The sequence below is a fragment of the Colius striatus genome, chromosome 20 (assembly GCF_028858725.1).
Source record: "Colius striatus isolate bColStr4 chromosome 20, bColStr4.1.hap1, whole genome shotgun sequence".
Lineage (NCBI taxonomy): Eukaryota > Metazoa > Chordata > Aves > Coliiformes > Coliidae > Colius > Colius striatus.
In genome coordinates this window covers 5,861,142-5,886,543 of record NC_084778.1, presented here as the reverse complement: position 1 = coordinate 5,886,543, position 25,402 = coordinate 5,861,142, and the positions used below count along the sequence as shown (strand labels likewise).

General features: G+C 36.2%; 1 protein-coding gene across 10 annotated transcripts in view; it reads left to right on the top strand.

The window, feature by feature from the left end:
* Nucleotides 1-25,402, top strand: part of BCAS3 (BCAS3 microtubule associated cell migration factor) — a 344,925-nt gene that overhangs the window by 122,250 nt on the left and 197,273 nt on the right. For 7 of the 10 annotated variants that reach the window (XM_062012154.1, XM_062012153.1, XM_062012151.1 and 4 more), the window contains 5 exons: nucleotides 2,231-2,381; nucleotides 9,571-9,615; nucleotides 15,414-15,538; nucleotides 16,123-16,288; nucleotides 17,465-17,565. In XM_062012154.1, coding sequence (XP_061868138.1) covers nucleotides 2,231-2,381; nucleotides 9,571-9,615; nucleotides 15,414-15,538; nucleotides 16,123-16,288; nucleotides 17,465-17,565 — 588 coding nt within the window. The remainder of the gene's footprint in view (nucleotides 1-2,230; nucleotides 2,382-9,570; nucleotides 9,616-15,413; nucleotides 15,539-16,122; nucleotides 16,289-17,464; nucleotides 17,566-25,402) is intronic. The other 3 variants (XM_062012155.1, XM_062012152.1, XM_062012159.1) reach the window with 1 other exon arrangement.

Below are 25,402 nucleotides of genomic sequence, written 5' to 3'. Positions count from 1 at the left end.
GGCATCTCCTTTACACATTTTCGGTTCTCTCTGTATAGTTCAGTATTTTTTTTTGTTTACTTTCTCTTTTCTTAAATGTCAGCCTAAAAAAATGGTAGGATATTGTTGCTACAATTAATAAAATACTCCTAAGTGATGACTTAATCCTGCAGTTTTCTGAATGTCCTTAACTACTTTGAGATTCCTCAACTTGTATGAAAATAAAGCAGCACGTCCCTGGAATAGGAAGGACATCTGTAGATGCCTCATTTCTCTGCATGCAAATATTCTATTGAAGCAACGGAAGGTTTTGCATATGGAAAACTACATGATGTTGGGAGCTGAGAGCACTGAGTAATTGAATGTGCCTTGAGAGAGAAGACTGTTACAACATAGTCATTTGGTTCAGTAGTTCATGGTTAATCATTATATTACTAACAAGTAAAAGAAAACAAATTACAGACATTTGGAGCCCCCTCTGTAGATATGGTCACTGTTTGCTGTGTAACACACAGTTGCTCATGGTGAATATAGGAGAGTGAAACACTTTCAGAGAGGCCTTTATTACATGCAACAGTAACTAATTAGACAATACTGCAGAAAACTATTCATACTCCTTTCTACAAGAACTGAGAATGCATTATGAAACTAATCTTAAAAAAAATTAATTGCATCTCAGTCTTAATTTAAAACTGAGCTGGCTGGGTTGGGGTTTTTTCCCCCCTTTCCTGTTTCTTTTTATTCCAACTTGGTGCAGGAAAATTGCTATTAATGAAATCTGCTCTCTCAGACTTCAATAGGCTTGTTATTCATTAAAGCCTTGCTATTTCTCTTAAAATGTATTGACCAATGTTCAGGCCAGACACTTAACACAAGATACACTTTGTAATTTCATCATTTTTGTTATTGTGCTTTTCTAAGATGCAGAGGTCTATGGACTTTGTAGAAAAAACAAATAAAACCCCTAAGCTTACAGTTATATAGTATTAAAAGAAGGGTAAAGGAAGCATTGAGTGTCTTTAGGATGATGAGACATTCATTAAGATTTTTCCGCCTTCCTTTTCCTATTTTCAATCCATCTGAAGTGCCATTAAAGCTTTTCAGGCAGCTTCCTGTGAGAAACCCTTTTCTGTGCTGTTTTTCTTCCTTGAAAAAAGGTGGCTGCTCTTCAGTCAGATTGTGTGGATTTGGCCTGGGATTTGTATAATATCTATGTAGAATGCATCAGTTGTTTAGGAACCTAATTCCCAATATGGCTCCCTTTTGATTAAGAACAAAGCCAGCGTTTCACAGCATTATAGGAACACAGAAAAACAAGTTAATGATCTAAACCTTTTAATTCATGGTTGCTTGTCTATTTAAAGTACTTTTGATTCTGTTATAAACAGACTGGCCCCTTTTTTGTTTAACTTCTTTCTTTGGTTTCTTCACATTTCTTTTTTTACTGTCCATGAAATTTGTAGCTAGTTTCCTTTTCTAACTGAAGAATGAAAGGTTGTGACTACAGAATGATACAGAAAGTAAGAAAGCATATCCAAACCGGGCGTATATCCAGCACAGACCTCTTTGAAACAAGCTAAATTTAGACTTGTAGGGAAATTTTTTGTTATGGTTTCCTCTTCCTTTTTTAAGCACCTATGTTTTCTTCTTCTTTTTTGAATGGATATGAAGTTTGCTACTTTTTTGATACTTTCTTGATTTTTTAATGTGTAGTTTGGCATGGCTTTATTTGATATAGGTACTTGTTATTTTCTCCTGGTCTCAGTTCAGCAGGTTCATTATGTGCGCCTTTATCCGTAGAAACGACAAAAGCAACCTTTTCAGGACATTCAATTACCAACACTGGGATACTTTCAGAAAATAATTTCCTTCCAGATATTCTTTTTTTTTTAATAGAGAATTGGAATCCAGAGCTTGTTCTTCAAATCGAACTTGAAAACTTTTTGGTGAACAAACCTGTCAGGCAAGCAGCAGCAGCAGCACGGGTATAATTTCCCTTCCCTGGAAGAGGACCTTATCCCCCTATGTGAAATTATATATTTGCTGCTTCAATAGTCATTTATTTTTTACCTGCAACAAAGATGAGATTTTTAGATATCTTTTTGCTTACAGTAGGAGCTCGTTATTTCTTCATTTTTTTCTTTATTTCTTTTTTTCTTTGGCAATGGCTTATTTCAGGCAGTTGTTAGAAATGATAACCAAAGGAAAAAAATTCCAATAACATGTTTTATTACATCTCTGTCCCATCAAGGTAAATTGAATAGCCAAGACACTTACAATAACTTCACAAACAATAATCCTGGGAACCCTCGACTCCTGCCTCTTCCGAGTCTGACTGTGGTGTTGCCTCTTGCTCAAATCAAACAGCCAATGACATTAGGGACCATCACCAAACGCACAGGGTAAGTATTTCTACCCAAACCTTTCTTAACATTGAGCCTTGTTGTTTATAATTTGTCTTAGTAGTGATATTTTTCTGTTCTTCCTTGGTTTAATTTCAGTATGTAATTTAATGGCAACAGAAGGGGGGTGGGGGTGGGGGGTGGGAGAGAGAAGACAAGAAAAGAAAACCAGCATCAGATAAGTAAACAAACCCTGAAAATGAATCTCTCAAAATTCAGGAGTGTTCATTTGGGTGGGTCATTTTCTTGCAGTCTGCCATATGGGAAATACTGTATGCTGAGATCAGGAGAAGTTTCACACCAGGAACTGGTATGAAACATAAGCAGAGCTGTGTTCAATCAACTCTTTTTTTCCTTTCTTCTTTTTTTTTTTTAACTTTGTTTATTTTGATTTCCAAACTTTTCAAGCAGAAATGGAAAGACAGTAAGCCAGGTTGAGCAGAAAGACAAAACTTAATCCTGCTGTTTTCTTGACCTTATTTTTCCTCTGAAGTGACTGTTCTGTACTCTGAAATTCACGTGTGGGCTTTCGTTCTGGAGCCAGCTGCACTTTGGTACTTCTCTCTGTGCCATGATAAGGCACTTGAAAATATTTGTTGTGAAAAGCTCTACTAAATATATATATTTTAAAACAACTGAGAAGATTTTGTGAACTTCAAAAACTGTCTCAATTTTAAGTAATTGGTACAGTTCAACAGTTGATATTTTTCTCTTGCTAAATTTCAAATCTTCATATTTTGCAATCAATACATAAAGCTAGTGAGAGCTTATTTTATTTTTTTCCTCTCTCACTTTTTGCTTGTTCAAATCCCTGAAAAATTATAGTTAGAAGTCTGATTGATTCCTTAATTTACAGATAAGTTTTAAAGAAAAATAGATCATGTGTAGCATGTAACTGGACAAAATAATTGAGAGTCTTACAGGTTCATCATATTTCCCCACATGAGTGCTGGCACTGTTTTGCTTGCTTCAGTGATTTCTTACTCAAAACCTTGATAGTGAGGTGAATTTTACCTTGTGTTTCATGAACCAGGAATTATTTTTCAGGCGAGAGCTCACGGATATTCCCTCTCCCCCTGAGTAATTCCCCTAGTCTGTGTTTGAATGTTCAAAACATCCTGTAAAATCTGTTACTGTTTTATGTAATGCTCTAAGTATGCATGATGATGTTCTGAAGCTTACATATGAATTCACATATGTGCATGTGTATCTATATACATGTCTACCTAACAATCCAGTCCTGCTCTTGCTGCTGTGAACAGGGATTTTATTAGACTCATTGAGCCAGATCTTGAGCTACGAACATACAATTGCCCTAAGCACAGAGGCTGTCCTTAGAGAAGTTCCTGAACTTCATAGATAATTGTAAATGCAATTTCTGAAACAGTAAAGAAACAGAATGAGGGTAACGTTGTGGCTTAACTTCTTGCACACACACATTTTGGTTTCAGTTTTTTATGTTTTTTGGGGGTTTTTTTAGCTTTCTCTTTACAATTTAAACACAGGCAGGGGGAAAAGATTGCTCTGGCAATCAGGTGAATTTTGAAAGTGCAGAAAGGTGATATCTTGGCTGAGGACAGGAAGGGAAATGGGATCAGTAAGTGCTTGATGTGCATGGAGATAAGCGGGAACTTACAGTTCCTCAGAGAGGGAAAATATCAAAAAGAAGACTTGAAGAGTACAGTCAGAGGAGAACATAAATGTAATTCTGGGCTCTCTTGGTACATTCCTAGAAATGAGATAGCCACTCAGAACTAGGTGGTACAAGACATAAAAAGAAAATAAAAAGCCACCTGAGGGTGTGTTGGGGGAAGGTACAGTGGTAGAGCAATGGTGGGGATGATGATCTGAAAAAAAAGCACTTGGTTTGCAGTAGTAATTAATGGAGTGGCCTTTGCAAAGGTTGTTTCTTTTTTGCTGGTATCACCATAGCACTCTTTTCTACAACTATTGCAAATATAACTGTAATATTTTGCTTAATGCTTTATTCTTGAATATCTTAAACATATTCAGAGCACGTTCAGAGTTTTCCTTATATAAATTTTACTGCTCACAAACTGTCTCAGTCCGATTACTTTGTGCCATTTTCAAAGCTAATTAAAATATTCAGCAAGGCTTATGTAGGGTGGGGGGGGAAAACAACAGTCATGAGAAATACCCTGCTGTGTAAATAGAGTTTTCATGAATGAGTATCATAATTTTCAGTGAAGCCCATGTAGATGTGTAATGCTAAGCCAAGAGCTTCCTTCATTTGTTCTGCATCCAAAATATTTGATGAAAGTACACAAAATTAACATGAAAAGCTGTATTTATAAAGCAGGGATTTAAGAGGAATGCCTAGGATCCAAGAAGCCTGGCATGCCTAAAATGACCAAATTGAGACAGCAGCCTTAACTTAAACCTCCAGGGGGCAAAGCGTGTGTTTAACATATTTAACATCTGCCCTCATATTTCTAGAAACACATAGCAATGTAAGTCTGTACAGTGTAATATTTAGACAGGACAGGGACCATCTGCCTCACTCTGAGAAGTGTAGGAGGCATGTATTACGGCAAATGGCAAAAGACAGATGTATTTACACCTACATGGCCAGCACCTTTAAGCACTGCTCCAAGGAAACAAGGCTCTTCTTTGGGAGCAGCTGCTTAACCTTGTGATTGTGCAGTGATCAGAAACAGAGATGAACTCGCTATCAGTTGGATTTTACAGTTGCTGTTCAGTGGCCCTCAAAGCAGATTTCTGTTCTGCTGTTGCTACTTTCAAAGAATTGAATTTTTAATCTGTTGCAGTATATTTCTAAAAGTAAGAAGCAAGACTAAAATAATACTGTATAATAAACAGTTCTGGGTTTGTTCCATTTATTTGCTTTTAACATCTTGAAAAGCTGTTTTAATCCTAGACATCTTAATTAAATTTTGCAAGTTTTATTAACCAAAAAGTCAAGTTATTTTTTTGTTTTTCCTGCTGGTATCCAGGAGAGCAAAATATTTTTCAGGTACTGAAAGGACTGATCAGTGCTCTTAATATCATCTGTCTCAAGCAGAACTGCAAAGCATGTCATTTTACTTGACAGGTGGAATGGCAGTAAATTTTTTAGAAGCGTTCACTGCAACCCTGTGGGAATGAAAGGCCAGGATCTGGAGTTGTGTCAGTATTGTGCTGTTCAGATGCTTTTTTTCGTTCAGGCCAGCTTGTAGATTTTGGAACATTTTCTAATCAGTCGTTAAACCCTCTTATTTTGAATACGATTTACATTCTCAGCACTAAGTGTCTCAGAGCATTACCTCCCTTCTTGGCATCACTATCGTTTCCTTGTTCCCTGATCACTGTTTCATCCCTTGCTTTTTCAAGTCTCTCATTGTAATTTACACACCTTCATGAGGCCCTTCATTTTGGTCCCTATATTTTTTAATCCCATTGACTCGCTTTCCTGCAGTTTCTACTGTCAGCACATTCTGAGGAGCAGATAGGCTTTCCCAAAGGGGCTCTAACACTAATGAGTAAGGAAGCATCTATGTTTTAAAGATTAGGGGGATGTTAGACAGGCAAAGAGTTAGATTTAATAAGTCTCTGTATATCTATGCCTTAGTTTTCCTCTCTCATTTTAATAGTAATGCTGACTTCTTTCTCAAGTCTGGTGAATGGGTTAATTCATTGCTCATTTACAAAGACCTTATAGATTTGAAAGGGGAAGAACTATATGATCCATCTTGTCTATAAAAGGCAGTGAATTTGAGCATGTTAGAAGACAGCTTTGCGTTTTGCAATAGTTTTAGAAGCGTTCCTTTTGTTTGTGGAGGGAGTTGTAGTTAGTTTCCAGTATGTAAGAATGCGGGGACACAGATGAGCTGTAATAGGAAGCAGAGAAAGAAAAGACACAATAACTGCCCCAAAAGAAAAAATATTATAAAAGTTGCTTTTTCTGACAGCAGCATTTGTTTTAACTTTCTCAAGGGATACAGTCATTATATTTGTATCATACTTCATTCTCAAATCCATTATAGCTTTAGTGAAACACCAGGATGTAACCAGCATTAGTTGGGTCTTGTCAAAACAGAGACATCCAGTGTATCTTATAGGAATAGGAGCAAACCTTACTTATTTTCCATCCAAAAGATTTAGATAGTGTGTTTTTAAAATGAAACTTTATCCATTTTTCATTCCATCTCTCATTCCACCACCCTCAGTAAGGAGGGGGAAAAGTAGGTAAAGTGTGTGATGCATTTTTATCATTTTAGTGTTTCTCACTGGTCTTATATACTGTAATTCACTGGTATCCATTTATTTTATGTTGACCTAGAGAGCTTAATTTATCCCAGGTTCTACTACGAAGCAAACAAAAATGAGGAGTGCAAAGTCATGATGTCATGATACACTAAAGTAGAAAAAAGCAATTTTAAAAGTCAAGAAAAATAAAGTCAAACTAAAAAACTGAGTGCATAAGATCAGATTTTCTGCGTGCTGAAGCCAGATATTCTCTTTCTGGCCTATTTCTCCCAACGCATTTTAATTCACCTTTACCTTTTATTATGTATATTAGTAATAAAGAAACTACTATAACGATTTGGAATTGATATGAAATACAGTTATTTGCACTGAACTTTGTTCAAATGTTACCATTTATGAAAGCATTCTCACTCTGGCGACACACGGTGATGAGGGTTAGAGTAAGTGTAGGTATTGCACAACTTATTAAATCTTAAATAGATTTAATCTTAATCTTAAATTAAAGATGATAACACAAAATCAAAGAATATTTCAGTTTTCAATTTGCTAAAAGATAAGAAATTAAGAAAAGAGCTTTGAATTGTAAATCATCTTTATTCCATCATTTTCCTTTGGAATCTCTCACTAGCTATGAGAATGGGGAACCTCAGTGAGTTTTTTGCCCTGGCATTGCTCTGTTACTGTCACCGAGTGTAACCATCTGGTGCTGTCTTTTCAAGGTTGGGTTATCCTGTAATTTGTACATTCTCTCTCTCTCAGTTAACATACTATACACGTTATGAGAAGGAAATGGTGAAAAACAATTGCTTATATAGATATCATAGGGAAAAAATAGTCTTCTTAAAAGAAATTATGTTTCGTGAACAGAAAAGAAGTACTAAGTTGTTTCTCTCACAGGTTTTTCCTTAAGACTCTGCTGTAGTCTTTGGAAGTGTAATTACAATTTCTTCACGGTACAATATTTTGTATCCATGTTAAAAACAAACAAACAAAACCTTCCATTGAAGCATATATCCATCTGGGTCAATGTGTCATTAAAATAGAGAGAATTTGTGTTAATTTGTAAGTATAATCAGGTCAACATTAAAAAAAATGCCTGCTATCTTCTAAAATGTTCTAATGAGCTCAGTTAAATGTCATTTACCTGCTTTTTGCAGACAGAGACATTGAGGCAGAGAGGAAAAAAACTCCCAGGATTATAGTTTAGAAATTCTAAGCTTCCAGTAAGATTCAACTATTCTCTAACTACTCTTCAAATTTACACTGGATACGTGTAGATTTTAAATTATATTGGCCATGGGTTATGCAGAAGATTGAGCTTTCCATTAAATATTTAAACAGTGGAATAGTGTTGAGCTAATCTGTTGAGCCATTTGAACAGTCTTTGACTCAGGGATTGACTGTGTTGATTGTATAGATTGTACAATTCATACAGTTCATACAATTTAATGGTATTTTATCACTATTGATGATATAGTAAAATGATACAGTATGTCTAGAAAGACAGCTCATGCTATAAAATGAGTTGTCTCCCTTGAAATGTTAACCAAACATTTATTTAATCACAAACATTAAAGTCTAGTCTGTTATACAGGGTTCAAAAGGTCTCAATATGGTTAATTAAAAAACAGAAGTTTGGAGGTTTTTTTCAATATTCTGTTCTTTATTGGGTTTTTACATTTTTACATGTGGAAGAATATATGTCTTAGGTTTGTGCCTTCACCTAAATGGTTTTTAAACATGATGTCTTCATTAATGTTGTGCTCGTGTCAAATCTAGTTCACAGAATGCTTTTTTATCAGGCCGGTCTTCTTTTAATTGTGTAGGCATATGGCTGAGTGCTTTATACATCTTTCTATGATAGACCTTTTCTGTTAGCTCATTGCCTTGAAAATATTTCACTTGTTTCAACTAGCCAGAAGTTATTGCTGAGTCAGACTATAAAAAGTAAAATGCCACATTGGCCTTTACATAATCAATTATTTGGTAATTTTGTGGATGATGTTACATCCCAAATGAGAATCAAAGAAGCCTTGAGCATGTGAGTAGCTGCGAATTTACTTCCTGATCCTCATTTTTGGATTTTATGCAATTGTTAGGATGGTAATGGCTTTTTCAAGGGTGATGTAAAGAAGAAAGGAGATACTAATTAAAGATGCAGTAGAAGTATTGGAGTCATACCAGTTTAAAAAGTGTACATTGTGCAAAACACTTGTGGGGGAAGAATTAAAATCATGGTGTAGGTAACTCTACATCAGGAGATTTTTAATATCAAATACATTTGAAGTAAGTTAAGATTCTCTTCCCTGCATTCCATGCAAGCTGTTAAGTGAGGGAAATAAGATTGCTGTGTCATACAGTTGCAAAAGAATTTGAATTTAATGGTGTGTTTCTATCCTAGAAAAAGAGCTGAGTCATTTTCTCTAAAAGGTTGTGCTGGCACCTGCCATTGTTTTTACTTAGGACTTGGCCCTTTTCAGTAGATTTGTGAAACTGTCCCACTCAGACCTTCAGTGTTCCACAGAAAACACCCACATTGTTGCTTTTGATGCTAATTTACTTTTTCTATTGACTGTAATGTCTGTTTAAGGCTCTTGACTGCTTTTGCCTCAGATTTGTCAGGAGGTTTCAGGAAGGAGCCCTAAGCTGTGTCTAACTTGAATGACAACATTAAAGCCTGCCTGCACTGATGCATTAAGTTTGTCACAGCAGTTGTGCATGATGAGCTCCTGCTTCCAAGGTGATTGCATTGTTAGTAGGACTGTTCAGTGAGCAGTTTTGTTTGTGAGTGTCAGCATGCTGGTTACATTAGAGGTTTACATCTCTTTCAGGGCATCATGAATGGTTATAAAAAGTTGTTTTGTTTACCTTCTGCATAAATCTTAATAGCATGATATACAGTGTACTTGTTGGTAATTGAGTTTTCACCTAATTTCTGTGCATTTTTCCCCTTTACGTGAAGACCTTACCTGTTTGGAGCAGGATGTTTTTCCATAAAAGCTCCATGGTGAGTTCCCAGTTCAAACCCAGCATGCCTATAATTCATTTGCTGTCCTTGCTGAAAATAACTTTGTGCTTAGATTTTTTAATTTTGGATTAATTTTTTATAAAATTTCTTTACTTGCATGGCTGATCCATAGATGGAAGCACGGCATAATTTCACTGTTACTCTATGGATGCATGTTCACCATCAAGCACTGTCAAAGAAATGCGTTCACTTTTTTGTTTTTGAGAGGGCATTTTATTGTTAAGTAGCAGAGAAGTTGAAAAAGTAAGTTATTTCCCAGGCAGAAATGATTGCAATATCTTTCCAAACCAAGCCTCTTTTCTTTTTCTATATAGCTTCCTTTATTATTGTAGCACTAAGTTGCTTACAGACAGAAAACATCAATGATGAGCTCTCAAAAATAAGCCACATTAGCAGCTGACAGTAAAGTACTGCACTAAGAGGGATGAAGCAAGTAAAATAGGCACTGAAATAGAAAAAGCTTATCACTCTTGAAGAAAAAAACCCCACCATAGTTCCATTAAAATCAGGATATTTGAAATAATAAGGGGCTTTTGATTTAATATGTAAAGTTGCAACATGTTGTGAAAATACAGACAGAAGAAAAAAAACAAGTTTTAACAAGTTTCCCTGGGTTGGAGCTTGCTTCAGTTTTCATGCAGTGCTATGTAACTTCCAGTCACCTTCTTATCATGAGATGACAATTAGATAGTTAAAGTTTTAGGTGACAAGAATGGAAGAAGTTTAAACATATTTCTTGAAGAAATTTTCTTAAAATATTTAGAAACTTTCAGAGAGGGGGGAGGGTCTGTTGTTTTTTTAGCTGAAGATACTCATTAGCTATGTATTAGTTATCTGTTAGAATATTTGTATGTCAACCTTGTTTTTACTACTAGAAGTTTGTTCCACTTATATCACTCCCTTTTGTCTCTGACAAAATGCTATCTTCAGCAGAAAGAGCTTATCAAGAGCTTTGTTAGGATACTGACTTCATAAGAGAATGGCAGAGAACAGTTGATGAGGGATATGGGAGCCATATCAAAGACAGGAAAAGCAAAGGCAGTAAACAGAACACTAAAAGAAAAAAGATGACATTACCTTATTCCTAGAGAGTATCTGGTTACTGAAGTCATCTTCCTAAGAACCATTTGTAAGTGTAGTTTACGATGCACCTAAGTATTTTGTCTGATGATGATATAAGAACTGAAAAGGTTCTGGAAGAAGACTTATGAAAGTGGATTGTCTTAACAAATGGATATGTTGGTCACCCCCTGCATGAAGCAGCAGAGATACTTGTCAACCAGAAATTATTTTAGATTGAGGCAAGATTAAAAGACCTAGATTAAAGAGGGAAATATATGAAATAGACTCAAAAATTGTTGGCTGTCTTTCCCAAGACTCTTTTGTGGTTTGTTTAATGCCAGTGCTAGCTCAAAAATATGGTCTTTACTAGCCTGCAGAGAAATTAGGATAAAAAACACACTTTGGGTGGAGGAAGAAATCATATTGTTCCCATTAAGGTCTTAATGAGACCTAAAATTATGTAAACAAAATGAATGGAGTTTTGACAGTTTACTGCCTGGCAAATGGAGGAGCCTACCATTTCTTTTCTTGCTTTTTCTTGCTTTATTCATTATTTGAGAACTGGAAACATGTCTTTCTTTTCTTATTTTCATTAGGCACAATGATAAATTAGTTGGAACTTATGTGTTTTGAGACATATGCTGTTTCAATAATTTTAAGTGTAATTGCAAATTTCGTGCAGTATTTTTCTCTGATACTTCATTGCTGCTTATTTAGTCTAGATAAAGCTTTTACCTTGAGAAAGCATATATTTGTGTATATTTTTCATTGGACACTGTACTCATCTGTACATCTTCATCTCAATTTTTCTCCATTTAAAATGAAGATAATCCTCCAAAATTATGTTAGAAAAGTTAATTACTGACAACAACACAAATTTCCCCAAATATTGTGGTATTTAGCTGGAATTTGGAATTACTTTGACTTAGTAGGTGGCTTTGTCATTGACTTTTGGTGAGGTGAATGTCAGCTGTTGGTAACTGATAGAACAAGAAGATGGTTTTCAGTTGAGACACAGCTCTTAATAAATTTATAGCAGAACAAGAACTATATAATTGGCAGATTTTTCATTACTGTTGTATTCCTGCTGTAGGTTTCTCCACAGATAAATGGGATAAAAGTACTGCTATGTCTCACTGAATTCTTGCTGTAGCTACATAGTTGGGTAAACGCAGACAGGAAGAAGTACACTGCCCTTTTATCCTCCTGTCTTACATACAGTGCTGCTGTTTCTGATATGGAAGACTGAAGTTATAAGGGTGAATGTTTTAGTCCCATTAGCTTCACTTTCTTGTTTTTAGTGTTGATTCCCAACGATCTGCACTTCTTCCTGCACCACAACCATTTTCAGTAAACTTCTGGTACAGTCTTTTGAAAGTTAATATTTTGTGAAGATTCTTTTAAATTCACTGTTTTTAAAAGTGAGATCAAATGTACCTTAATTTCAGTTCTTGGAATAATTTATGAAGTGCTGACAGTCTAAGAGCAAGTAAAGAGCAGGAGTTCATAGCAGAAACAAGTCATTCACCACTACCTTCAACATTATTGTTTTGTTATCATTTATAAAGCTGAGAGGGTGTTTGCATCTACATAATAATGAGGATTTATAGTTTTCAAGTTGTTAAACTATCACAATGACAAGAAAATATATTTTTCTTATGTCATTACTGTTACTGAAAATAATGAGGCTTTTAAAGTTTATTGAAAGAAAGAAATTTGAGTTGGAATGTATTGATGAAAACTCAGAGATCAAGTGAAATGGTGGTAAAATGAAAGACTCCTTAGTTACAATAGTTTTCAGAATAGACTTGTTGAAATCTTACCATTTTTTTCAGAAATACATCTAAACCAATATGATGCAGCAGTCTTTTTGTTTGTTTGTTTTTCTATATTTCTCTGCAGGAATAAGTTTAGCCACATGAGTAATCATGTTTTACAAGGTCTGTGCTTTCTGTCTACAAAACATCATTCTTGAAGGCAAAATGTTTTGACACTGAAACCAACACTTAAATACATGCCTTGAAAGATGTGCATCTTAAAGACACGAACGTAGCTTAGACCATTTCCTCTAGGATTGTTTGTAACTCTGTTTGTTTGAGCATGAGTCTTGGGGCTAAGAGTGTGGAGAACCCTGCAAAAATGTGTTTGAGTACCAGATTCCCTTCAGCTTAAAGGCTTGAAGAGACTGAAGTCAATTATGTCTCTACACAAGTTTACTCCAGTTTGTAGGATTTACTCCCATTTTTTTTTCCATTTTAAATTATTTTAATAACCTCAGACTGTGTTGAGTAAAAATTCAGAGTATTAAGAACATTAAGATATTGTAGAAAGACTCTTTTTTCAAGAGCTTATACGCAGAAGTGAATATGGCTAAATCGTGTCTGTACTCATAGTTTGTGTTGCATTGATTGATAGGTAACACTGTCCTGAACAATCTTGTTCTATATTAAAAGCAATAATTTATTGGTTGAAGTATAGATCAGTAAGTAACAAGACTCTAATAGGGTATACATTTATATTTTCATTTCTGAAGGAATACTGGTGTATGAATATTTGGAAGGGGAGAGCTAAAAATAGTTACTGATACATAGTTTGTTACAGAACTGGTCAAAAATACTGTTTCTGTTACAGATGAGTGTTTCAAAGTGAAAGAAATCTGAGGTTTTTTGAGCATCTAATAAATTCTTAGTATATTGATATCAATTTAAATATTTCTGTACAGACTGTGAAGTGCCACCACTAGCAAGGTGATATATTTATAGTCAGGAACTTTTTGGAATGCAGATTTCTGACTCAGTAATCTGTAGCTGTAGTTTTAACAGTTGGTTATTAAATGCTTTGTGGTGGTTCAATACCAGAGTTGCTGAATATAAATTGCAATTGCTCTTTTGGGACATTCTAGCTTCTCCTGCATGTACAAGAGCTTCAGGACTGAACTAAGTCTGTGAAAGTATGTCTGAATCTTTCCACTGACTAGGTTCAGTGTGATGGAGTTCCTCGTGAAAGGTGGTTTTGGTTGCCAGGTGTATGATTTATGGCAAATACCTTACCTTTAGTGAGTCCATCTGTAAAAGTGGCAAAGTAATACTGCCCAAGGTGTTGGGTAGCTCAGTTACACTTTCTGTAAATCCCTTTCAGAAACCTGTCTGAAAATACAGTGTGAGTGAAAAAAATTAGTCTGTTCTCCCATTTTCATAAATGACCTTGATTCCAGTATGCTGCACAAGAAGTATTTGCTGCTTTAGATGAGTTCAAGTTGAAGGCAATTTGAAGTATTTCAAGTTGCATGACAGTAATGATGGAGGCTATATGTTTTTAACCATATACTCTGTTTCCCACATGTCACCACAGGTTGTCGTTGGAAGGAAATTAAATATTTGAGATCTGTTCAAGTTTTGCCATTTATTTTTGTGATAAGGATTGAGCTGTAACAGACCAAGACACAGGTCTTTGGACAGATGGGGTCTCTGCAGCCAGATGCAGGAGTTTATAGAGATGCCCAGCTTGTAGAATCATTTTGTTTAACTTACTTTTCATATGTTATTTTTACGTTAATGTTGATCCATAATCTGTTCTTGCTTTAATATCGCTTTTGGTTCATTTTGTTGAACCACTTCACTTGTATACAAGCAATTTGTCTTTAACCAAAAAAAGGGCAATATGAATGAAGTGCCATTGTAATCATGCATTATGTTTGCATTGCTTTCTACTGCCACTGTCAAATATATTTCTGCTGCTTAATTCCATCGTAATACTGGCAATAATTTGTTTGCACATACATATATGCACACACATGCTTCTCAAAATTGGTGATGACTGCTTAAAACTGAACAAAATCATGTGATGGTGTAATCACAGGCTGATAGAATGTTGAACAAAAAATTAATAGAATAAAAAGGGGAATTAAGGAGAGGTGGCAATAGAAGGGAGAAGTGAAATAGAGAGAGAAATATAAAATAATCCAATTAAAAAGACTGAAATAAAGGGGATCAGGAGAAGGAGGAATCCCGTGTGAACTTGTCAAACAGCTTTTCTCTGAAGGAAAGGGTGAAATCCTGGTTTAAGGAGTAAAGGAAATGTGAACATAGTTCTGAGTCTATACAAAACAGAAAGTTACATTCCTGTTATGAGGAACACTGAAATCTCTCTTTACGTGATGGAATTAGTTTTAACACCTAGCTCATGAGCATTGTTTCCAATTCCTACATCCTCTGCATGTTGTCCTCCCTTCCCCTTTTAGGCCTATCAGATGTGTCCTAGTGGTTCAGTGGTCTCAGGACAGTGTTGAGGTAGAACTGATCAGCAGTCAGTATTAGCATTATTTGTGAATTTATTTTGAATAGGGAAGAAAATTTCAACCTGGGATGACAGACCCAGAATCTGTATTTTCATTCCCAAGGGATTTACAATTACAAATGTTTAAATTCACTTTGAAGTGGTTTCTATAAAAATATTCAATATGGGGTCTTTGAAACAGTGTAACTAATTCTCCATTATGAGCCAGTGCTCTTCTTCAAGTTAATGAGTTCAATGATCAAGGGGAATTTGTGACCTATTATGGAGAAACACTAGGCATCTGTAAATCCTACTAAAATCTTATGGGAACTGCACATATTCCCCACATCTGAGTTAATATGATAGAGTGGTTGTTAAACAAGGGATGTCTTAATTTTTTAGAATTAACTTTCATGATTTTGTTTTGTTTTTTCTTTAAGCAAATCCAAACCAGCTCCACAGATTTCTCCCAGTAAGTCTGTGGGAGGAGAGTTTTGTGTCGCTGCAGTCTTCGGATCATCAAGGTCATGGTTTGCAAACAACCCTGGTCTGAAAAGAGAAAAAGGTTGGTATGTTACAAAAACAGGACGTGCATTTAAATTTAAGTTTTCTTGTTTGTTTTCTCATCTGATGATAACTTCTGAGCAGATGGTGCTTATCTGTGGATTTTCTTTTTTAAACTCAGTGACAATGGAGATTTTTGGGACCATGGTTGGGCTGGTTTTGGTAAATGGGACAAGTTACAAGAGGCTTTAATTAGTGAAATCATTGCTATTTTATTATGATACAATGACAGAAATAAAACTTTGATAGTTGAATCTAAAGATACTGTGTGAAGTGTCACTGAGAAAGCTGTGGCAAATGTACAGACATATCTTTGGCAATGTACAATTACCTGAACACACCTTGTCAAGAAACTCTGTTCTGCCTTCTCTTACATGAGATATTATTTTTTTATTAAACAAAGGGAAAATTGTATGCTTTGTACAACTTTGTCTCTCCAGCTCTTTCACTTCTTTTAATTTTTGACTGCAAGCATATACAGGCCAGAGATTTAAAAGAATAAGGAGTCTACTATTTATGTAAACAGGTTTTTTTTCTCTTTCTGTTGTGCTATTGCAGTAAGATTTTCTTTCTTCTTGCAAACAGATCAATCAAAACAGTTTGTAGTGGAGTCCTTGTATATTATCAGTTGTTATGGCAGCCTGGTGGAGCACGTACTGGAACCACGTCCGCTCAGCACTGCTCCGAAGATTAGTGATGACACACCTTTGGAAATGATGACATGCCCAAGAGCCAGCTGGACTTTGGTTAGGTAGCTTACTCCTTTTTCTTCTTATTTTTGTCCAGAAAATAGTTGTGGCTTGTTTGGTCTTTTTCTTTGGAAGGTGTGAATGGACTGCATCATAATTTTCACTTCTGTTTTTATGTTAAAGACTTCTGAAGTTTTCAATTGAAAGAGAGGACTCTGGAAAGCACACTCAAGCCTGTCATTTCATGTAGTTTTGTTAGTACATACACATCTGAAGGGGAGAAAGCCAACCATTTTAATACTTATGTAGGCACAGAGCTATATGAACATGTTAACGAATCAATAGAGATACTTATCAACTGGTGATTTTAAATGATCAGATTGCAATTTAGCTTTTTAAATAAGGATTAGAAACAATTATTTTAATAGTGTTAAAGTACAGAATTCTGCCATGAGACAGGAGTGAGGTTTCCATGATGAGGCATTGCAAAGAATTAGCCAAGTTATCCTATGAGTAGCTGAAGGTAGCATTTCTTAAGACAGTTGAAGAAATTATTCCTGACATGTGGAAGAAAGTAAACAAAAATTGATGAGAAAATGTTGTCAGTGCTTTTGACGTTTTAAAATATTTTTCTATCGATTTTTCTTGTCTCCTATATTCCTTAGTGCTGCTTCTGGCTGGGCTAGATTGATCAATACCTGATTTACCAAGCTATTTAGGAATGGGCCACCCTAATTAAAATTACAACACAGGCTTCTAGACCATTATTGTTGAAATGAGTAGGTTGTAATGGAATTGAAAATTCTAATTGGATCAATAGCCCATAACTTTACACAGCTTTATTTTCACAGTTTGTAAAGGCTCAGTGATGTTACAATAGCAAAGCAATGCTAGTTAACAGAACAAAAAAGTTCTCCAGCTTCTGCTGTGTGTTTATGTAATGTCAGCATGACATACAATGGCCCTAAATGTATTTACCAACTTAAGCTAAACTGTCTTCATACTTTTGTTGCAATCCATGCTGCAGTCAACAAACAAGTATTGTCTTTCCCTCACAATCTGTGCAATTTGGCCCTGCTACTCAACTGCCTGTGGTGTGTGGCAGTGTTTGAACAAGCTAATTTAAATAATTACAAACATTTTGTGAGCTTGTATAGATAATTACGTGTGATGACAGAAACACTGATTTACATTCTCTGTGTTAGCTTAAATATTAATAGTCTTGTGTTTTACCTCAGAACTCCTCAGTGGAATGAACTCCAACCACCATTTAATGCAAACCATCCACTGCTCCTGGCTGCAGATGCCGTACAATACTACCAGTATCTTCTTGCTGGCTGTAAGTAGCTGACAACTTTTTGTTTTGTCTTATGTGCACATTTTAAGCTGAGTGTGACTTTCTGAGTTGTTTTTTTTTAGCCTGCATTTATTTCAGCGCATAGAGCTGCATGTAACTAACTGTATTAGTAATGGTAGAGTAGTGAATATAGTTTCTTCTTGATATGAGTCGAAGTTGTGAGGCTTATCATACAGCCAAAATGTGAGTGCTTGGCAGGCCTTGCAACTGTGACCCACTAGATCCCCTGAAGTCTTTGGGGTTTCTTCACTTCATTTCTTCTCATGCTTTTAGCCATTTCCTCTTGTGAATTCAATACTTGGTGACAAGTGAGTGCATCTGCATTTTCTCTCTCCCCTGGAACTCCTGATTGCTGGGCTACATCCAGCCAGAGTCTCAGACAGCTGCTTCCCTTGGGAGCCTTGGCATCGCTTCCAGGGATGGCTGCCCACCTGCCTTGTCCTGTATCTTATCCAGCCATGTCGTTTGCAGGGAGCCAATATGCATAGCATTACATATTCACAAACATCTACATATCTATAGATATATAGTGTGTGTGTGTGTCTACATAGATATTAAATATTTATAAAACCACATGTATTTTATTTTTTTAATAGAAAAATGAGCATTTCTGTTAATTTTTATTATGACAACTCAAAAAATAGAAGAATGTTAACAGTGAGTAGCAAGTCTTTGTATCTAGAGTGTAGTTAAGATCAAAGTAATATAACAGTCAAAGTTTCACAAGGGAACAACTCTTGGCATATGTAAAGTACTCATGAGGAAACTAGACCCTCTACACAGTTGTCAGTGCAGCTAATGCCAGCATGTTATGTGACACAAGCATTTTAAAATGCAGAAAGTGGACATCTGGGCCAAAAGGCAGGATGTCTGAATGTGACTGGTAAAAGCGACATTGGCGCCAGATTAGAGCTGTTGCTTCTACCTGTCCATCTGCTGCATGGGCTTAGAATTCAAAATGTTGTGGAAACCTACAAGGACAGGATCTTACTTTTTCCATGCTGCATAGAAAAAGGAAGAAAATGCAAAAATTAGAAAAGAATATGAAAAAGTAAGTAATAGCACACAGCAGTGTGTTAGATGTGCCTTTAGGCTGGAATGTTTTGGTACATTCCTGCCTTATTTTACTTTCTCTTATAGGTATGTGAGTTCTGCTTTGAGATAAAAATCATTCAAGGATGTATTTTGGTTGTATAATATTTTACTGTATAAATACAGATCACTGTTCTCAAATGAGTATGTCTAAAATGAGGTGTGCAAGCATATACTTAAATTTCCATATAAATATTTTGAAGCATTGAGTACAATCAAGTAAAGAAATATATTTGTAGTTTATATCAAAGCCTTTAATAGATGCTGGTAACTATAGAGCATAGGTCTAATTTCATGCTCTACTTTAAGGTAACTGCTGCCACATAGTCTGCTTATGTTGCCAATAATCCATTTTGATATTTGTATTTTTATCCATTGCCTATGCAGCTGTTGCTGATGATGGCATTGAATAACTTTTATGACAAGGAGGCAAAACCCAGTCTCATTCACAAGAACTGTAACATTTCAGTAAGTCATGTTTAGCTAGACATGTTTGCAAGGCAGAACATAACCTGTTTCCTGCCACCAAGGAGATGGAGTTAAGACCCTTTTCTAGCATTTTTTCCCGTAATATATATCCTCTTAGCCTGGTAACAGTTAAAATATCTTCGTAAGACAAATCATTAGGATAAAAGGATGCTGTCCATTGCTGTGTGCATTTGTTGTTCTTTAGAGCTGTCAAGGCTATTGCTTTGCAGAATTATGTAACCAGACTATCAAACACAAACACTGAGTATTCTTAAAACAGTCTCTGAAATTGGATTTAATTCACAAGCATGTTTGTGAGTCCTTGCACTCTATGTATTTCATTAACAACTCAAATACTTTTCAAATGGTTTTATGTGAGAAACTTTTTGAAGGAAGAAGAATGAGTGGTAGCTAAATTCCAACAAAATAATGAATTTGTATTATTTGAGTTACAGTGAAGAATTTAAGATCAGGTTTGAATTGACAGAATAGGAACTCATCAAGATGGGTGTGGAATGTAAAGAAAAATAGAATAATAAGCCTTAAAGAGAAAAAGGAGTAGAGAACATAGTAAAAGTTAACAGAGAAGTTTGTTTATATCTGATCTTTGAAGGTTTATTTGTCTTCTGGAATTATTTTATCTGAAGCTATGCAACGAAGTTTCTGAAAAAATGAAGTCAACCCAGGATTCACACAAAAGAGTCCAAGACACCTGTTAGCTTTCCCCTTATTAAATCACATGCTGAACTGAAGTTGCCAGGCTCTGCTTACCTGCAGTAATGTAATGGGTTGACATTAGCTGAAGCCTGTGGTTTGATGCGCTATCGCTTCCGTCAGTAATTTTAATTGCCAGCAAATGGCTAAATAGGGCTTTAGGTTGAATGTTACATCTGTCTGCCACGTTAGTGGTAAGAGGAATTCTGGCGCCGTTTCAGGGTCACTATTTGTATCTGTCTATCAGAGGTAGAATACAGCAGTTTCTCTCAGTTTCTGTATAGCATTTCTGCCAATTGTTTGGCTCCATTAAGTGTGCAGGGGAAATAAAAGCCTGAATGACCAAGTCACAAGGGGGTATGGATAGACCCTTTCTTTGTCCACACTCAGAACATTGCATTAGGTCTCATTATCCATTTATAATAAGTGACCTTTGCCCCCTGGGTCATTGAAAAATACTCAGTGTGCTTTTTAGCACAGAGTACCTCTGTCAGCAGACGGACAGAACAATGAAACGTCTGGCGGTCTGGTTGGAGAGCTGTACTGTGCAGGTTTTCATAAATATGCAGTTTGATGCCAAAACACAGGACCAAAGTCTTCTTTCATCGCCAAAAAGTGTAAAGTAAGCCAGTGAGTTTTCATGATAAAAAGAGAATAGTCTAAAAATACTGCAGGTAGTTATTTACACACAGTTCAGCTTTTAATACTGTTAAAGAATCTCCACATTATATTCACAACTAAGGAAGCAACAAGGAACCATTGTTTAAAGAAATATTTTGCACAACAAGTGTCCAAGGCCATTATCCCAAGGGTATTTGTAAGTGGATTAGCACAGCTGTTTCGTTGCTTTGAGGTCATCTGTGACATCTGCTGCAGAAACCTGGATCAGACTATGCAGTTTGTATCTACCTGAGTGCTTTATCGCGGCTGTAGCTGGTGCGGAGAGGTGAGAATGTGGGCAGCAAGAGATTTGGATCTTTCTGTAAGTTCATGGCTTGAGAGTGAACTTACATGTTAAATTCCACAACCTGGTGGCCTGCAGGAAGCGTCATTATCCTGCTTCTAACTGTTTCAGACTTTTTGCAGTTGGTCAGAGTGAAAAAAAACAGTGCAGAGAACCTCCCTGCCTTCTGATAGAGCAGATGTCAGAAAACTTGTTCATCCTGCAAAGACCCAGATGTATTACAGTCCCCAGGTCTTCAGTGCTGCCTGTTGGGTGCTGGATGTTTCTCTCATACCCATCTCAAATTTAATACATAATATTTTTCTTTATTTATGTCTCTAGTATTCCCTCTTTATTTGCCTGTGTTCTGAGCAACTCTTAAATTTAATCCAACAGAGGGAGGAAATGTAAGTCACATTTTATTCTTCGTAGATGTTTTTCCAGTAGCATAAATACCATCATCTGGTACAAGTAGGTTGTTACAGCAGACCTGACAGTGGGAGAACAGTTGTGCGAGGCACTGTGTGCATACCTAGGAGGGTTTCTAGTGTCCACAAGAACTTGCAATATAAAGTACTCAGCTCTCATCAGAGAATTGCCAAGTTTTGTCATTACTTATTCTTTAAATACAACTTGCTTCCTGCTGTTTAGTACTTAGGAATTAAGATGCTGCTCATAGTATAAACTCCTGAGGCAAGTTCTTAAGAGGCATGCACTTTCCATATCCATGACTGTTTTCTCTTTGTCTTCAGGTTTTTTTCCTAATGAATGCTTTTCTATCTATTACAATGACCTGAAGTCTTGCACACTTGATTGACTTAACCTCTATTTCCTTTTTCTGACTTCTGTGTCTTGCGTTTTTGCATGTTTCATATGCACAGTCCATAATGGAATGGCCATGAAAACAGGTAACTTTACCTAACAGCAGAAAGTCTTACATCCTCATTTCACACTTCTTACTTCCTTTCTTCCTTACCCCTCCTCTTTGAATTCTTTTTTTCATTGCCCTGGAGAAATCGACTGTACTTGAAATACCTGAAATGTGGACAGGTAACACATTAATGGAAAAAGCTTGAAATCAGACCAAAAACTGCCCAAAAAAAACTATTGGATAAAATGAGCTATAATTTCCCTCCTCTGGCTCTGGAAAGGACATCTTCACATTCCAGGCAAGGGTTTTGGCTCATCAGAACCAAGTTTATGGAGAGGACCTGCAGTTGTCAGAAGCAGGCCAATGACAAGAATTAATATATTAACTGGTATGCAGTACTCTTTTTGACAAATTGCTTACTAAATACATCAAAATTGATTGAACATTCTGTGTTTAAATTGACAAATGACTGCATTAGGGGAAGGAGGGAAATCCATTAATTACAGCTGCCCTCAACCATAGGAAATGTAATCGTATAAATATAGATTTTGTTCAAACAAAAGTCTCTACTTTACTGTAGTGTTGCTGGTAAGTGTACTTGCACCTCTTTGCTATTAAACCTCCAATAGGAGGTTTTGAAGACAAATCTTTGCAATTGGCTTTTAAATAATCAAAGAGCATTTCTGTTGTGTTAAAAGGAATGATGCAGTGTTTCTTTATCCCACTCTGACCGCTTCTGGAAATTGTTTCTCTCTCAAAAAAAATGAACATGTAGCTGAGGCTTCTGCTGTCTCATTAATTGTTTATCTTAAATGCAATGTAATTCATATTCCATGATGTTAAGATTCAAACCAGTACTCTGTCTTCTTGTTCTTTGTTCCTGTACTGATAGTACTTGCAAGGCTGTTACTTATTTCTGGGTAAGCATTTGCATTTTGAGTTCGGCCTGAAGATATAATCAGTTTTATAGACTTTGTTATGGGATTCTTGAAAAGATTAAGGTCTGTATTTATAGCTGCCTTTGACTTTTGGCTGTTACAACAGATTTTCATTTCTGAACTAACTGTTGTTCGTATCTTGCTTTTCACTGAAAATGGCTTTCATTAGAAGTCAAACTTGGTAACTATTCATTGTCTTCAAAGGGAGTGGGTTAGCCCTTCCTCACTGTTTGTTTGGGCTAAATGATAACACAATTTATACAGATAATCTCTGTAACTCTGACATCATGTTTGCACTTCCTGCTCCCTCTAATGAAAACTATGCACCCAGAGCAGGACTTTTGTCTCTAAGCAACATTGCAGTTCTTTATGGCCTATTTTATATTCCTTTCATACATTCCATTGGTGGAAATAAAAATTCCACGCTTAGAGCTAGGGAACATTGTGCAGTGGGAAGCAAGACCGAGAGTAGGAGTGGGGAGTGTATTAAATAACTGCATGAAATGTGCTATGAAGACAGATACTATGAAAAACAAGCTATGATGTGTGTAGCCATAGCCAAACGGCTGCCGTGCGAGTTACAGCGAGCAGACACAGTGAGGAATCTGGTCATTCTGATCTGCAAGCTTTCTTCTGTGTACAGCAGAGCATGATGGTGGTCTAATAACAGGCCCAGGAACTGGGAGTGATAATTATATTTAGTTTTCTACCACTTCTCAGCCTCCTGGTTCTCTTTTTCTTCCTGCAGTCTTTCTTTTTTCTTTTTGTGAGAGTATTTAATAGCATATTCCTTCTCTTTCACTAATGGCAAAGAAAATATGTTTTGGTACATTCCCTACTATATACATAACCATAGTGTGTATGTAGTGTGTTCTGTGAGGCAAGAGCAGTGTCTTGCTGTGTGTATGTTCAATGTCTATCACAACGGCGCTCGATTTCAAATAATAAAACTGATCAAAACCAGACCCATTCTGTAAGTACAATTACGCTGTCGTGTAGTTACGAGGTGTTCAAAGCCTTTTTGCCCTGTTCCTGTGACATCTCTGCATGGCAACAGTCAGATGCGAGTACTCTTGGAGTAATCTCAGCAGTTAGTGCTCTCAGCTGCCCATTACGGTGTCTCTGTTGGGTTTTACTGGTTCTGCAGCAGCATTGGTAACACTTCAGAGCAAAGCTGGCCAGTGTAACATAATCCGCTGATGAAGTCTATCTAAACAAAGCTCTCTGACCTTACCCTGAAGTGGGTGAAGCCCACTTGAGTTTATATGAGCTGCTGTTCTGTGGAGCCTGGAGAGGAGTTGGAACAGGCAGTGTTGTGTGGGTTAAAATTTTCAACTGCCATCATATGAATGTTGCCTAAACTACTGGCTTTGGAGGTGTATCTGTGCACCACAGATGAGGGCCTTTCCACAAAACTCTGTCAATTTAAGTGTTAGAGACTTAAAAGTGCAAGGAAGTACACACTGCTCGTGAGCAGTCAGGGTGACAGATGGGCATGGCAGAGCTAGGAGGCTGCTCTGTCACTGCGCACATGTGAAACCGGCCTTTTGGTAGACTGAGTCCCCAATCACAAGTTGTGTTACTTTTCGATGATTCTACCAGATTTTCCCCCTGCTCTCAGCAAGAGTATTGCAGTTAACCCTTTGTTAGTTGTTAGCAAAATCTACTTAAAGATGGGAACCTGTGTTCTGTTGTTTGTGTGCAGCCAGCACACAGCTGAGATTTCACATAGTTGCTGGGGTACATATGTTTAACTTTATTATGCAGATGGGATTTGAAAAATACATTTTCTAGAGTCTCAGTTTGCCATTATTATTATTTCTACTTGAAATTACCTCTGGCTAGTAAATAATTTTCATGAAATTCTACTTTGTTATTGCCATATAATAAAAGAATACAACACACTTCTTTTACAAGAACTTCCTGGGTCTCTGCATCAGTGTTTTCAGTGGAGTCGTGCAGATGTCCTGTAAACATCCAGATCTTTGGGGAAAAGTTTATAATTCCTTGAAATGTTGAGGGTGTTTTTATACTGAAAAATGAGTGTAATAATTTTAGAAAATTAAGTGTTTATCTTGACTGGAGTATTCTCTTCAAATATTACATGAAAATATTTGTGTGTGTGTGTATGAACATGTAACTATAAGCAACACAGATTAAAATATGTTGTAGAAGAGTTTTGGTGATTTAAAAAATATTTTGTATTTGGAATTTTTTTAATGTGTTTAAAATTACAGCAGCTCTTCATTAAATAGAATTTATAAAAAGATATCTTTATACATATTTTTTATGACTACTCTTAAAAAATTTCCAGTGAAACTGATTCCAAGCATGCATTTCTCATCTAGAACTGTTACATGTATTTGGGGTTTTCTGGCAGTAGTCACAGAAAATGGAATTTTCAAGTTTGCTTCTTACACTTGAAGGCATAACAGATTGCAAGCTAATCTGGATCACCTTCCTGTTCCAGAAAACATGTTTCTAATGGAATTGTAGTTCATGGTATTTTTTTAAGGGAAAACTGTTTCCCTGAAACTGTAACCTGCGTTTCTTGCTCCTTTCAGGAAGCAGGACTGAGTGGTAAAGGGAAGCAAATTTAATTTCTTACTGTGCATAGGACTGATTGGGGTAAATAGGAGTAGGGCAAATGTCAGTTAATGAAAGAGCTGCATCGCTGCATGTGAGCAGTGATGGAGTAAATGGAGTAAATCACGATACATTCTTCATCCATAATTGATGTTTGCGAAATAATATAGATGAGGTGGATAAAAATTAACTCTGTTGGGTGCTTTG